This window comes from Galeopterus variegatus, unplaced genomic scaffold, assembly GCF_000696425.1.
Source record: "Galeopterus variegatus unplaced genomic scaffold, G_variegatus-3.0.2 Scaffold1213, whole genome shotgun sequence".
NCBI lineage: Eukaryota > Metazoa > Chordata > Mammalia > Dermoptera > Cynocephalidae > Galeopterus > Galeopterus variegatus.
Genome location: NW_007727324.1, coordinates 34,208 through 49,314, shown reverse-complemented (window position 1 = coordinate 49,314; position 15,107 = coordinate 34,208). Strand labels below are relative to the sequence as shown.

Below are 15,107 nucleotides of genomic sequence, written 5' to 3'. Positions count from 1 at the left end.
GTCTAACCCCTTCTCATACTACAGATTAGGTAACTGAGTCCCAGAGAGGGGAAGTTATAACATCTGACAGCTAAACATGTTGGAACTAGAGCTCAAATGAAGATTTCTTAATCCCATGTTGTCCTCTGGGAGTTTACTTTGACTATTTTTCCATTGGTTGTTGCACCACACAACACGGCAAAGGGAGAAGGACTCTGCTCATGCGACAGTCCTTGTGTGCCCCCTGGTGGACTAAAATGGTAGGAGTCATTACCTTGGGCAGTAGCAATGGGAAGAGTGGGGCGGCTCTACAGACCTTTCATACTGGCTAATGAAAATGCTGCCATAGATTTAAGACAAGCCAGCTGATTAGAGAATAGGGCTTTCATCACCCTTGTACTTTGAAAGGAGAAAACAACAATGACATCAACGCAAAAACAAAAACCACCACCCAGGATCAGTGCAGTGCCTTGCCTCCAAAGACTTGGCAAATACAATGCCAACGATAAATCACATGAGGTACTCCCTCGTATAGGAACTCCGAAAGAAATTTTCAAAATCTTACAGTACCTTTTATTAAGGCAGTAGAGTCTTGTGGTTCATCCACATCTTTTGCAGTCAAACAAACCTGAAGAGAAATTCTAGCTCCACAATTTATTAATCTCATAAACTTTGGTGAGTCATATGGTATGTTTAATTCTCAGTTCTATCATCTGCAAAATGGCCATTATTCACTCAGTTATTGTGAAGATTAAGTGTGTGTGTATTGTAAAGCACTCGGCACTGTGCCTGGAATATATTAACCGCCCTCTGCCCTCAGGCCCCACAAATGGTCATCGTTACTGGAATGGACCACTTTGGGTGTATTTCCACCAAGCCTTTTCCTCTCAAAGAGGAAAAGAACATTTTCAGTGCAATCTGATATGATCTCTGTGCCAGTGTCCCTCCAGTGGTCCCTTGGAGAGGAACTTCTGGTCACACACTGCTCTTGCCTGCAGTCACCTACACAACCTGTCCTCTGTAAGCAGAACTTGGAACTCTGATGTTCCCTTCACCAAAATATCGTTGCACGCAGCCATATTCTCATTCCTGGGGCATTCTAATGTGAAAAGGGTGGGAAGATGAGGAGAAACCAGCAAAGGAGACGGAAAATGAGTGATCGATGCAGTGGGAGAGAAACCAGGAGAGTGTGTGTCATACCAAAGGCCAAGGAAAGAGCAACTCAGATGGAGGAAATGACCAACTGGGTCAAATTATGTGACAGCTCAAGTAGGTCGAGGACTGAGAGTTGACTATTGGATTTAGCAAACTGGAGGTTGTTGGTGACCTTGACTACAGCAATTTTGATGTAGTGGTTATGGTGGAATTCTAATTGGAGTAAAAAAAAAATGGAAATATCAAGCCTAGACTATTCTTTTGAGAATTTTTTTCTGTAAAGAGGAGCAAAGGAATGGGCTGGCAGCTGGAGGGGGAGATGGTTACTTTTTTAAGATGGGAGAAATAACAGCATATTTATAATGCCAATGGGAATGATCCAACAGTAAGGAAAAAACTGATGATGCAGAAGGCAGAGGGAAGAATTACTACAGCGGCATCTTTCATAGGATGGGAGAAATAACAGCATATTTATAATGCCAATGGGAATGATCCAACAGTGAGGAAAAAACTGATGATGCAGAAGGCAGAGGGAAGAATTACTACAGCGGCATCTTTCATAGGCCAGAGGGAATGGGGTTTAGTACAGAGGTGAGAGCCTTGTAGGAGCAAACACCTGGTGTGTTTATAATAACCAGGGAAGGGGCAGAGTCTAGGGGCACAGGTGCCCTTAGGTGAGGGTAGATGTAATGGGAGCCTGCGAGAGTTCTCTTCTGATGGCTTCTGTTTTCTCAGTGAGCAGGAAGCAAGATCATCATTGACGGGATTTGCTATTAAACGAAATAAAATCCCATCAAAAGAGCAAGTGATGTTTAATTTCAGAAATAGAACTCAAGGACTGATGGTGATGTGGTCTCTGGGTACGAGTCTTTGCTGAAAATACTTAAATGATGAGATTCGCATGTAATGTCAACTTAAAATTCAAATAACAATAAACATGTAATGCTCTGAATTTTCTTTATTTTCTAATAATTCTTTAAACCACTCTACAAAATGCTCTATAACATTACTTAAGAAAACCTCTGCAAAACCTAAGGTGGAAATTAGACTCTGTTTATCTACAATCAAAATATCATGCAAACATTTATTTTCTTTGAAAATATTTAACTTTGTGAGATTCTTTAGAGGTGATAGTGTATTTTACTTCTATCTATACCACAAGGGGAATTTACTCCAAACATATAACTCTTCAAAATAAAATAACATATATTTCTTTGAACTGTCTCTGATTAAGTTTAATTTGTTTTCCTAGAAGTTAAAACTAAGCTCAACCCCCTTTCCCCAACCACAGCCTTGAGGTTATGTCAGATTTGTACAAAGTATATCAACTACTCCTTGGATTCTTCACCCAGGGACATCAATGGTTCATGTCATCACAGGTAGAAGAGAGAATTGGCTAATTCCAAACTTGGTTCTTTATGGATGCTCTGTGCCACCAGAAAGGTCAGCTTGTGTGCATAGAGGCATGGTGCTGGGATACTGATCAAGCCCTGAGGAGGAAAAGATATTGACCATAATTAAGAGGATAACTTGTTCTTCAAAGTATTTTTTTCTGAGTGTTTTCATCTACTGGTTATATGTACAATATAATGTGTTTCTGGGTAAACAATAACCAAATTCAAACAACGAAGGGAAACCTCACTCACTGGGAACTCGAGCTCACTCAGTGAGACAGGGTGGAGGGCCAATCTGGCTTCCCAGTGCTGGGAGCTGGGAGCCAGCGCACTCAGAGTGAATCTCAGTTTCCTATGACCTCATGTTCCAAGGGCTTCAGAGCAAACCTTGACCTTGGCCAAATGCACAGGAACACGGAGTCGACTCAAGCCTGTTAACACTTCCCACCAGGCATAACATCTGAGCTGGCTTCAGTTTCCTTATTTGTAACATGGAGATAAAAATACCCTGATTTCCTCCCAGGCTTTATTATTATGTATATAATAAAGTCCCCTAGAAACTATAAGTATTAATTTAGTATAATAGTTATTGCCATTTTGTTTCTATGACAAACTGGGTCCTTCTGCTGTGGACCTAAGGAGTCATTCATTCATTCCTCCTTTGTGAAAAGTCAGGTATTGTACTATGCCTGCGGATACAAAGGTGAATCAGGTGACAATTCCTAGGTGGTAATCTTCAGTACCACACGTACTTACACAGGTAAACAGCTTTCACTTACCATCCAATTGTAGTACAAGTGACACATTTTGAATGTAAGTCTCTGCATGTGGTCGGGCTTCAAGCCATTGTCATCATAGATGACATTATAGTAGGTGGGATTAACAGTTCCCCGAGAGGCGGCCTGGCTGATCAAGTAAAAGTCATACCTGAGGGGGAAAAGGAATGAATGTGGGAAAGAAGGCAAACGGAATAAGGCCACACCTAAACACCGCACAATGAACGTTTTGTTAAAAGCGGGTTTTCCAGGGCCGAGCCCGTGGCACACTCGGGAGAGTGCGGCGCTGGGAGTGCAGCAGCGCTCCCGCCACGGGTTCGGATCCTATATAGGGATGGCCAATGCGCTCACAGCGCTCAGTGGCTGAGCACGGTGCGGCCAGTCTCAAAAAGGACACACACACAAAAAAAGCGGGTTTTCCAGGGCCGAGCCCGTGGCACACTCGGGAGAGTGCGGCGCTGGGAGTGCAGCAGCGCTCCCGCCACGGGTTCGGATCCTATATAGGGATGACCAATGCGCTCACAGCGCTCAGTGGCTGAGCACGGTGCGGCCAGTCTCAAAAAGGACACACACACAAAAAAAGCGGGTTTTCCGGCGGCACTTGGCACTTGCCATTCAGAACGCGTAGCTTGGGAATCCACGACCGTGCCAAGTGGGGGGTTCTCCATAGTTCGGCTCATTTCTGTGAAGAATCGTGGCACGCACTTCCTCCTGACCACAATCACCGACAGTCTGGAGCTTAGAACCAGAGAGGCAAAAAATAAGAAGGAGAGAACTCAAACCAATCCATGTAGCTTCTGCTTACCAGTTTTTGTGTTTTGTTTTGTGATTTTTTAAAATTAAATAAATATTCCTTAGAAAAAACAATGCAAAACAAAGAAAATAAAAAATACCCACAATCTTTCTTTCCCTAGAGATACATAAAATTTTCTAAATTAGGAGGTTTTTTTCATTTGTTGCAAAAATGTGGTATGCCAAGTCATTTGCCTGGTTTGTATCATTTACAGGGTGCAAAGGAAGGAATGCCTAATAGGACAATGAACGTCCATGAGCACTTCCAAACAAAACTTTTCCAGAATTATCCATGGAGACAAGATTTTTCTTTTTCTTTCTTTGCCTTTAGCAATAGTCACCCTATTTCACCTTCACTCTTCCTCTCAGTTTTTTTTCTGAGTATGAAAGGAAGAACCCCGAGTTACTCTTCCGCCTCTAGTCATCCCTTCTGAACCACGGGACACTCATGCCTGTGTGAGCCAATGGATGGACTAAATATACATTGTGGCCAAATGCTGAATGAACAAGTATTAAAGTGTTTTGTAAAGCCAAGGCCAAATCCAAATGTTTGCCATCATGGAAGAAACTTCTGGGATGCAAGGATCACTGTGAAGTTTTAAGCATTTTAATTATTTTTTAAAAATATTGTAAATGTTTTCCATATTAAACTTTTAAAAGTTGATGTTACAGTATGAAAAAAGTAACTCCTTAGCCCTGTCAGCTTCTAAATTTACTCCTGCATCCCTCAATTGCATACTCATGATTCTTAATAGATACATTCATTGAGATCAGTGGGGAGAGATTTTGGCTCTAACCCTTTGGGTGTAGCTGAAGGTGATATTGCCACCAAGCTACCAGGCTTTCCCTCCTCTCTAACTGGCTGAGGTCAAAACTCAGCTCCTGGCTGCAGTGCTTTGGTTGATGGTGTAACCCTACAAATGAAGCTCTGCACTGCTTGGAATTAGATGCTTTCTGAATACTTTAAGAAGCTGACTTAAGGTCCTTGTCCTCCCCCATTTTCCATTTCTAATATTGTTCTTGCATTTGCCACTTCACATAATCCCTGAGGAAAATTTCGTACTTAATCTAGAAATGTCACAATGGAGCAAGGTGGTCAGTGTTCAAGATGGTCTGATTTCCACCTGCAGTTCAGCTTTCATGGCATTCAGACTCCTCACATCACCTTCCACAGACCTTAACTGCGTATCAGGGCCTGTAATTCAGAGGCTTCAGCCCTGTGTGTTGATTTGGGCCTCGAATTTGAAACCACAGCTTGGTTTTTTTCATGATATATTAATATGTATGAAGCATCTTCACTTGCCAGCAGTCCTGCAGGCTTCCTGCTGAATCTCAGCGTCAACTGCTCTGGAGGACACCTGCTTTCTTCTAGGCGTCCCCACCCAGGGCCCCGAAAGCTTACACCACTATTTATGTTACACCATCCTGACTACCCTCCAATCTAGGGGGAATCCATACAGCTGTACTGGCATGATGCAGAAACAGGGAGAAACTTAACTGCATAAAAAATAAAAGTTATGCTAGCATACCTTGTATTTAACAGTTACAGCTGAATACTCTATATAATTGGGAGTGTGGGGGATAAAACAATAATTAATTAATACCTGGTATTTGAGCTGGATTCTGTCACACTACTTGAGAGACCTAGGCCAGGGCTGGTGAGGAAGTGGGAACCCTGCATCCGTCTTTGCACTGCTGTCTTAGCACTGCATCTCGCTGTGAAGAGGCCGCCATTCCTCATCTGCTGTCTCCCCCTCTTCTCCCGCTATGCCACTTTATCTGTTAGCATCCTTATCCCAAGCCCGAAGGCTTCTCTCCTATGTCTAGACTTAACACTGCTGTGTCATAATCCTAGCTCTTCTAGGGAGGAGGTGTCTTCTGGCCTTCAAACTGCTTGCCAGGGATACCAGCAGCCACAAAATTTACTTCTAGTTCTTTATTTATCACACACAGACAAATGTAAATGCTACATAATCTGACTAGTAACCTGAGTCAGCATATTCCTAGCTCTTCTAGGGAGGAGGTGTCTTCTGGCCTTCAAACTGCTTGCCAGGGATACCAGCAGCCACAAAATTTACTTCTAGTTCTTTCTTTATCACACACAGACAAATGTAAATGCTACATAATCTGACTAGTAACCTGAGTCAGCATATAGCTTTGGGGATCTTCAACTGAGTGACAGTTGACATAGATAGGCTTGGGGGAAGACACCTGTCTGGTCTGATATAAGCATGTGGACTCTAGGTCTGAAGGAACAATCTTGGAGCCCCCCTCCCCCCATTGCTATGTTTTTAGTACCAGTCATGAAAACTTTCAAGCAATCTGCAATATCAGTAGTTGCTTTCTGAATGATACAGCGGGAAAACCACCTAAAGTAAGCAAAGAACAAAAGCAAAGTTCAACTTCAAGATTTCTACTATAAACATGCATTAATATTAAATTAAGGAATAAACATTAGGAGTAAAAATCAACTTTCACAATTTTTCATATGCTATATGATCACAACTATATTAAAAAGTCCCTCTCTCCAAAATAAATTTATTGAGAAGAGAAACTAAAGTGTAGTCATCAGATGTATCTGAGTTCAAATTCTGGCCAGTATACTCACCAGCATATAATTTTGCCATGTGAACCTAAGCCCAGTTTCCTCATCTGTATCAAGGAGATTTACAAGATACTATTGTGGTAAAAATTAAATAGATTATGTAAAATACTTATCACAATTCTTGGTATACAGTAAACACTAATAAATAGAGGCTACTGTATTATTATAATAAAGGAATGTATTAGTTTAGCAGTAGTTCTTCTGCTTTCAAAATATTCAAAGCCTTCTCAAGCATAAACTTCCATTTCTATAGATGAGCCTTTGGAACTTGAAATCTTAACAAGAGTAACTTATCTAGATTTTAGAAGAAAGAAAGTTCTTTTGCTAACGTCATCAATTAATTAAAAGCACTTGGAAAATGAAATGATTTAGTGATAAGTATGCACCAACAATATTACAGTTCTCTAAACATATGCAACAATAGTAACACAATTAGGAATTCTGTTAACAAAGTGGAAGTGCTGCGTGAGTTCAGCAAGATCATTTCTCCCCTAGTAGCATCAATTTTGACAACTACCTACGGATGAGAGTACCTCTGTGGGAGTCCAAAAGTCCAATGGAGAAGTTCCAGCACACCGTTGGAGCAAATAATCCAAGAACAGATGCATTGAAGAGGGTAAGAAAAACAGATTCACTTTACCTGCATCATCCCTTCCCCAAGGCAGCACAGTTTGGTGCCATAAGAGACCCGCTTCAGCCTGTGATTTCTCCCACAGGGGAAAGTGAGGGCACAGTGAGTGAGCACCCAGCTCCTCCAGCTGAGCAGGAAGCTGGCTAAGATGCTCACTTCTTTCTCACTTCACCCAGAACACCAAGTTGATTGGCATAGCTGAGAGGTTGGGACAGTCTGGGAGCAAGGAAGAAAGGCTGTGAATCCTACTAATTACTCCATGGGCTCCATAAGGAAGCCCACCCATGAACTACTTGGGATTCCTTGCCTGAAGAACACCCCAAATGGCCCACACACACCCCAAATGCTCCACACATTGCACCACTATCACCTCTAGGCCAGCTTCCAGAGTGCTCCCCGACAGATGGTGAGTACAAGTGTCTCATATAGACAGATAGCCCAACTCTGCATGATTAAGAGAAGGCACACAAACTTGAGCATTACAAGGCACCATCCCTACAGAAAACAAATGGGAGGCTCTCAGCACCTGGCCTGGCTTTGTAAAATTGAGAGAAAGCCTACAAACTTAAGAATTCCTCTCAAGAGGGAACAAGAGGTGTGGAGTGGACATGTCCATAGAAAAGTGTAAGAGAGCCTCAGAATCCCTAGCCAGGCTGACTGGTGAAGTTGTTTCCCTACTGAAACCAGTCAGTAAAAACTAGAGGAGGATGACTGATTCTGCAAATGTAAAGACAGCAGTGCAAGACTTCAAGGAACACAAAAAATCAAGGAAATATGACACCACCAAAGGAACACAATAATATTCCAGTAACTGATCCCAAAGAAATTGCCTGACAAAGAATTAAAAATAATTTTTTAAAGAAAGCTCAGCAAGCTACAAGAAAACAGAGGTAGACCACAATGATAGAGAAAAACAACACATGAACAGAAAATAACTTCAATAAAGAGATAGAAATCATTTTTAAAAAGAACCATATAAACTCTAGAGCTGAAGAATCCAATTAATGAAATGAGAAATGCAATAAAGAGCATCAACAGCAGACTTGAACAAGTAGAAGAATCTGTGAACTTAAGGACAGGTCATTTGAAAATACCCAGTCAGAAGAGAAAAATGAATAAAAGAATAAAAAGAAATAATGAAAGCCTAGGAATTTATGGGACACCATCAAGAGAGCTAACATCTGCATTATGTGAGTTTCAAAAGGAAAAGAGAGATAGAAAGGGGCAGGAAGTTTATTTAAAGAAATAATGGCTGAAATTTCCCAAATTTGGGGAGAGGTAGGGACACCCAGGTACAAGAAACTCAAAAGTTTCCAAATAGCTTTAACCTGTAGAAAAATTCAACATGAACAAAGACAGAGAATTATGAAAGCAGCAAGAAGAGAGGCTCATCATGTACAAGGGAACCCCCACAGGCTATTAGTAGATTTCTCACCAGAAACCTAATAAGCCAGGAGAGATTGGGATGATATATTCCAAGTGCTGAAAGAAAGAAACTGCCGACCAAGAACACTTTGCTCAGCAAAGCTGTCCTTCAGAAATGAAAGAGAGATAAAGACTTTCCAAGGCAAACAAAAGCTAAGGGAGTCCATTACCACTAGACCTGCCTTACAAGAAATACTAAAGGGAGTTCCAGCTAAAATGAAAGGATTGTAATCAATAACATGAGAACATATGAAAGTGTAAAACTCACTGGTAAATTCAGAATACTGCAATATTGCAATGATAGTGTGTAAGTCACTTATAATTCTAGTATAAGATTGAAAGAAAAAAGTGTTAAAAATAACTATAGCTACAATAACTTGGTAATAAATACACAATATATGAAGATGTAAATTGTGACATCTAAAACATAAAATGTTGAGGGAGGGAGTAAAAGTAAAGAGTTTTTGTCTGTGATTGAAATTAAGGTGTAATCAACTTAAAATAGACCATTATTACTATAAGTGGTTTTATTTAAGTCTCACGGTAACCACAAAGCAAAAACCTATGGTAGATACATAAAAGATAAAAAGAATGGAATCCAACCGTGTCACTATAGAAAACCATCAAATCACAAAGGAAGACAGCAAGGGAGGAATAAAAGAACAAATGATCTACAAAACAGCCAGGAAATACTGAGCAAAATGGCAATAGTAAGTCCTTATGTAGCAATAATTGTTTTACATATAAATGGATTAAATTCTCTACTCCAAAGACACAGAGTGGCTAAATGGACAGAAAACAAGACCCAACTATATGCTGCCTACAAAAGATTCACTTCAGCTTTAAGGACACATAGACTGAAAATGAAAAAAAAAATATCCCATGCAAATAAAATCCCAAAGAGAGCAGAGGTAGCTGCACTCAGATGAAATAGGCTTTTGTTAAAAAACTCATAAAAGATAAAGAAAGTATTTATATAATGATAAAGGTGTCAATTCATCAAGAGGATATATAAATTGTAAATATATATGCACATAACATCAGAGCACCTAAATATAAGGGTACTTCAAAAATTTCATGCAAAAATAGTATCAAAAGGTAATATGAATCTTTCCATGAACTTTTTTGAAGTGCCCTTATATATAAAGCAAATATTAACAGATCTAATGGGAGAAATAGAACAATATACTCCTTAGCAACCAATAGGTCAAAAAAGAAATCAAAAGAGAAATCAAAAAATATCTTGAGACAAATAAAAAGGGAAATGCAACATACCAATATTTATGGGATATAGCAAAAGCAGTTCTAAGATGAAGTTTATAGTGATAAATGCCTTTAGAGGGAAGAAATCTCTTAAATAAAATATCTAACTTTATACCTCAAAGAACTAGAAAAACAAAAAAATACAAATTAAATACAAAATTAGCAAAAGGAAGGAAATAATGATTAGGGCAGAAATAAGTGAAATGGAGATGAGAAAAACAACAGAAAAGATAAAAGAAACTAAGAGATGGTTTTTTGAAAAGATAAAATTGACAAACCTTTAGCTAGACTAATAAAAAAAGAAAGAAGGCTCAAATAAATAATATCAGAAATAAAAAAGGAAACATTACAACTGATACCACAGAAATACCCCCAAATTGGATAAAATTGGATAACCTAGGAGAAATGGATAAATTTCTAGAAACATACAGCTTACCAAGACTGAATCAAGAAGAAATAGTAAATCTGAACAGACCAATAATGAGCATGGAGATTGAATTAGAAATCGAAAATCTCCCAACAAAGAAAACCTGATAGCTTCACTAGCAGATTCTACCAAATTTTAGAGAAGAATTCACATCAATCCTTCTCAAACTTTTCCAAAATAATTGAAACTTCCAAACCAATTTTATGAGGCCAACATTACCCTGATACCAAAGCCAGACAAAAGCACTTTAAGAGAAAAAATTATAGGCCAATACTGCTGATGAACATAGATGCAAAATCCTTGACAAAACACTAGTAAGCCAAATTCAACAACATATTAAAAGAATTGTACACCATGATGAAGTGGGATTTATTGCTAGAATGCAAGGATAGTTATAAGATGAATCAGTTCTGGACATTTAATGTCCAGTATGTTGACGATACTTAATAGTAATGTATTATGTACTTGAAATTTGCCAAGAGAGTAGATCTTAAGTATTCTCACCACACACAAAAAAGGTAACTATGTGAGGTGATGGATACGTGAATTAGCTTGATTGAGGTAATTATTTCACAATGTATTCATATATCAAAACATCATGTTGTACACCTTAAATATACAAAATTTTTATTTGTCAATTATATCTCAATAAAGCTGGAAAAAACTAATGGAAAAATTTCCCACGAATGGTGATTATTTGGGGAGAAAAACTAAGGTGGATCCCTTCCTCACTCTTTACACCAAAATAAATTCTAGATGCATAAAGAAAAAAAAAAGGAAGTCCTTTATCAACTTGATTAATGAACTGTGATGAAGTGTAGGCACACCAAGTCTGGTGCTATTTTTCCTGTTTCCCACAGTCCTGAATGTATATCTGACTACAAATTTATCAGCACTGTCCTCTAATCAACTGAGTTAACCAGCCAGTCCTTAACTACAAATATAATGGAGTAAATCAAATAGCTTAAGCCAGGAAGAAAACATTTTGCAAGCAGCTCCTACAATTTCAAAACACATTGTTTAGTTGCAAATATTAAAACAATTCTAAGAACTACAATCTAATGCATACTGTGAGCCAAAGGCATTATCCCTAATTTTGCCTATGTTTTTAATAGCTGTGTGAACCACATCAAGTGTCTGAGCATCAATAACAATAACAACTAGCTCATATTGAGCATTTACTAAGGGTGGCAATGTTCTAAGCACTTTATCTTACATAATTCCTATGAATGCCTTATGAAATAGGCACCATTATTATCCCCATTTGACAGATGACTGCAGTGAGGCATAGAAAAATTAAATAACTAGACCTCAGTCACAGATAAGTAAGTGGCAGATCAGGGTAAAAATCCAGGGAATCAGATTCCAAAACTCAACCGCTTGACATAATATATGTAAAGTACCTAGTACAGTGTCCAGTACAATGTAGACAATCAGAAAATAAATAAATGTACAAGAATTTCTGCACATCCATCATTTGGAGAATATGACTAGAACACAAACAATAGTTTGTCCTAATGAATGTATAAAAAGTTTTTTAATGAGGCTACATATTACCCCAACATCATCAATCACATTTTTATATGTAAGTGTAATTTATGACCATAAGCATTGGTGTTTAAAATATAGGTGAATAATACAAACTATTTCTTGCTGTTATGTTCTTCAGTTAAATCACAATTAATAGTCTAACTAACTGAAGAATACGTTAGGTAGTTTTGAAGGTACCTGGTGATTCTGGGGTTAACACTGGCCACAAATCCAACCACCACCACTTCCTTGCGGAATGCATCTTTACAGACATCAATACCGACCACCATCAGGGACTTTAACTATAAAATTAAATTTGTCATGATTTAATGGATGAGATATCACTTCCCCAAACAATGATTTAATATGAACAGTTTTTTATTTTAATGTTTTAGTTAACATAATGTATCCAAAATGTTTCAACATATAATCAGCATTTCAACATATAATCGATATAAAATCTTTTAATGAGATGTGTTAAATTTTTTCTAATATGAAGTTTTTAAAAACTGTCCCCAATTTCCAACTTATTTAAGTTAAGCTATGTGTCAGGGAGATCAAGATCCTGATGACACAGATTATTAAACCAGAAACCAGAGAGACTTAAAGATGGAGGGAAGAATATAATACATACTTTGCTTAAAAGACTTGCTATAGTCTAAAATAGCCATCATCCTTTGTGGGGGTGGGCAAGGAGCACCAGTGGCTAAAGAGATTCTGGAAGAGAGGTCAGTCCATTTATCCCCTGCCTCTGGTCCAATGAAACAAGAAGAGGAATTCAATTCCCGTTCTTGAGATCTCACTTGGCTATGCACCTCCGGTGGGGGTGCTAGGGGTAAACGCACCCATTCTGGTTATGTGCATGTAAGAGAAAGGGCAATATGCCCTCATTTCTCATTCTCCTCACTTTCTCCCATGGTGGCTTCAGTTCAGGAAAGAGAAGAGGACTTTCTCAGTTCCCACCACAGTTAGGAGGTTCAGGTCACAGGCTATGCCAGTTCTCCAATCTCTGGGGAGGCCCGATCCGAGGTGCAAGGCTATTCTGAGAGTGAGCACCCTGCTGAAAGCAGGTAAAAGCAGATGCTGTGGAACACAGATTTTAAAATAGCAGCTGGGAAGACCCAAGTCAAGTTCCTCCAGTTCTAGGGCAAACTGGATTCTCTGTCATGATACATTCTAAGTTAGCAGCTTAACAGAAGCTCTTTGAGAACAGTGACCATATTTCACCTTTTGGATATCCCTGCAGTGCCCTGTGGAATGCCACAGCCCAGGGTAAAAGCTCAACAAACAAACAAACCAAATAATTCTGGGATCATGTGATAATATGAGGGTACTTCAAAAAGTTTGTGGGAAAATGGAATTAAAAGATAATACAAATCTTTCCGTGAACTTTTTGAAGACCCCTCGTTATCTCCTTTTGTTTTTAAAAAATTAATTGATTACTGAAAGGTAAAACGTGACAGAGTCCTCACAGGTATCTCCACAGCCCACAGCTCGCCTTCGAGTTTGCAGGCCATTTGCATGGCGACCCTGGTGGCGATACTCATCATCATCCCCTGTTTATTCAAGGTCCGAGCAAGGATACACTGGCTTGGGACTGGGCAGTCACAGCTCAAATATTTTTTAATAGAATTATAATAGTTCTGATCAGAAGGCAGAATGCACATCACCTAAAAGGAAAAGACAGCAGAAGATAAAATCAATTTACTTATGCTTAGAAGTAGCTTTTGAAAAAATGAATACATGGGCTCTTTAAACATCTTTTGCCCTAAGTTCCCAAGAAGCAAATATTAACATGCCTACAGTTCTCTTAAATGGCCTTTAAACCATGGGTGAATTGATCAATGCCACTTGAAATGCCTTTTCATCAGCCACTCAGTCTGCAAAGCTCCACTCCAATCCTACCCATCACCCTTGGCTTTTCCTTCCTCCTCATTTCTCTCCTGATTTGTTAGTCCCCTCAAATTCCTTCCTCACCCAGCTCCTTCTCTGGCTATCTCTGCAACCCCTCCCCAACCCCAGTTTGCAGTGGCTCTTGCCTACGGCTTTCTAGCTCTCATTCTCACTGGACCCTTGCTCAACCCCACCCAAAGATAAGGGAAGTGGAGAATTAGCTTAAACGATGGTACTTTTCCCATTGGGTACCAGATAATCAGGACAAAGGAAACAAACCAACTAACCCATTTTTTTTTTTTTCTTACTGGGAGTTGAGAATAAGGATATGGGGAAGGGAACATAAGGATAAAGAAGCTTCAGGTCCTCTAGTATTTTTAATTCCACCCATCTTTGTAACTACTCCTACTTATCAGGTGTTTCCCACACTGAAGGGCCCCTCCTGGACTACCCTCGTCTCCTTCCCACCTTTTATTCTCTACCTTCAAAAGCCCCCAAGGGGGCATATTCATAATGAGAAAACAAAAATAAAATGACTGTTTAACATCATAATGTCAAAAGTTAAAATTATTTACATTTAATTATATAAAGTGGGGGAAAATATTTTTAAATTGTCAGCAAAATCCTCATAGAGGCCTTCCTTCCTTCCATCCTAGGAGTTTGGTTCCAAGCAAGGTAAGCAGCAGAACAAGGCAGTGGCCCAGTGAGGACAGGACTGAGAGAAGATGGGACCAAACAAGACCAGCTACACACCAGGGATGGAGAAGTCAGCACATACGTGGAGGGAAACAGGAGCCATGTTCCTCACTACCAGAGAAGGAGGCACAGATATGGAGAGGGGAAAGCTTTTCTGTGTATTGGGTTAGAACTACACACAGTTGTCCCTCGGCATCTGTGTGGGATTGGTTCCAGGACCTCCTATAGACACCAACCGTGGATGCTCAAGTCCCTTAATATAAAAAGGCACAGTATTTGCACATAACCTACGAATCCTACCATGTATTCTAAATCATCTCTATATTACTCATAAAACCTAATACAATGTAAACGTTATGTAAATAGCTGTCATACTGTTTTTAAAAAATTTTTTTTACTGTTGTATTATTTTTTTTTAAAAAATATTTTCAATCTGCAGTTGGTTGAATCTGTAGATGTGGAACCCACAGATATGGAGGGCCAACTGTAGATATATGTGTGTGTGTATATATATAAGTGTTTATACATAAATAGGTACACA

General features: G+C 39.2%; 1 protein-coding gene across 1 annotated transcript in view; it reads right to left on the bottom strand.

The window, feature by feature from the left end:
- Positions 1-2,074: 2,074 nt before the first annotated feature.
- PIWIL4 (piwi-like RNA-mediated gene silencing 4) overlaps positions 2,075-15,107 on the bottom strand; it is a 45,521-nt gene continuing 32,488 nt past the window's right edge. Inside the window, exons 14-20 of the mRNA XM_008575590.1 lie at positions 13,450-13,647; positions 12,176-12,279; positions 6,395-6,465; positions 5,701-5,812; positions 3,917-4,042; positions 3,308-3,455; positions 2,075-2,624 (exon numbers count right to left, since the gene is read on the bottom strand). Of these exons, the coding sequence (XP_008573812.1) occupies positions 2,508-2,624; positions 3,308-3,455; positions 3,917-4,042; positions 5,701-5,812; positions 6,395-6,465; positions 12,176-12,279; positions 13,450-13,647 (876 nt within the window). The 3' untranslated portion in view covers positions 2,075-2,507. The remainder of the gene's footprint in view (positions 2,625-3,307; positions 3,456-3,916; positions 4,043-5,700; positions 5,813-6,394; positions 6,466-12,175; positions 12,280-13,449; positions 13,648-15,107) is intronic.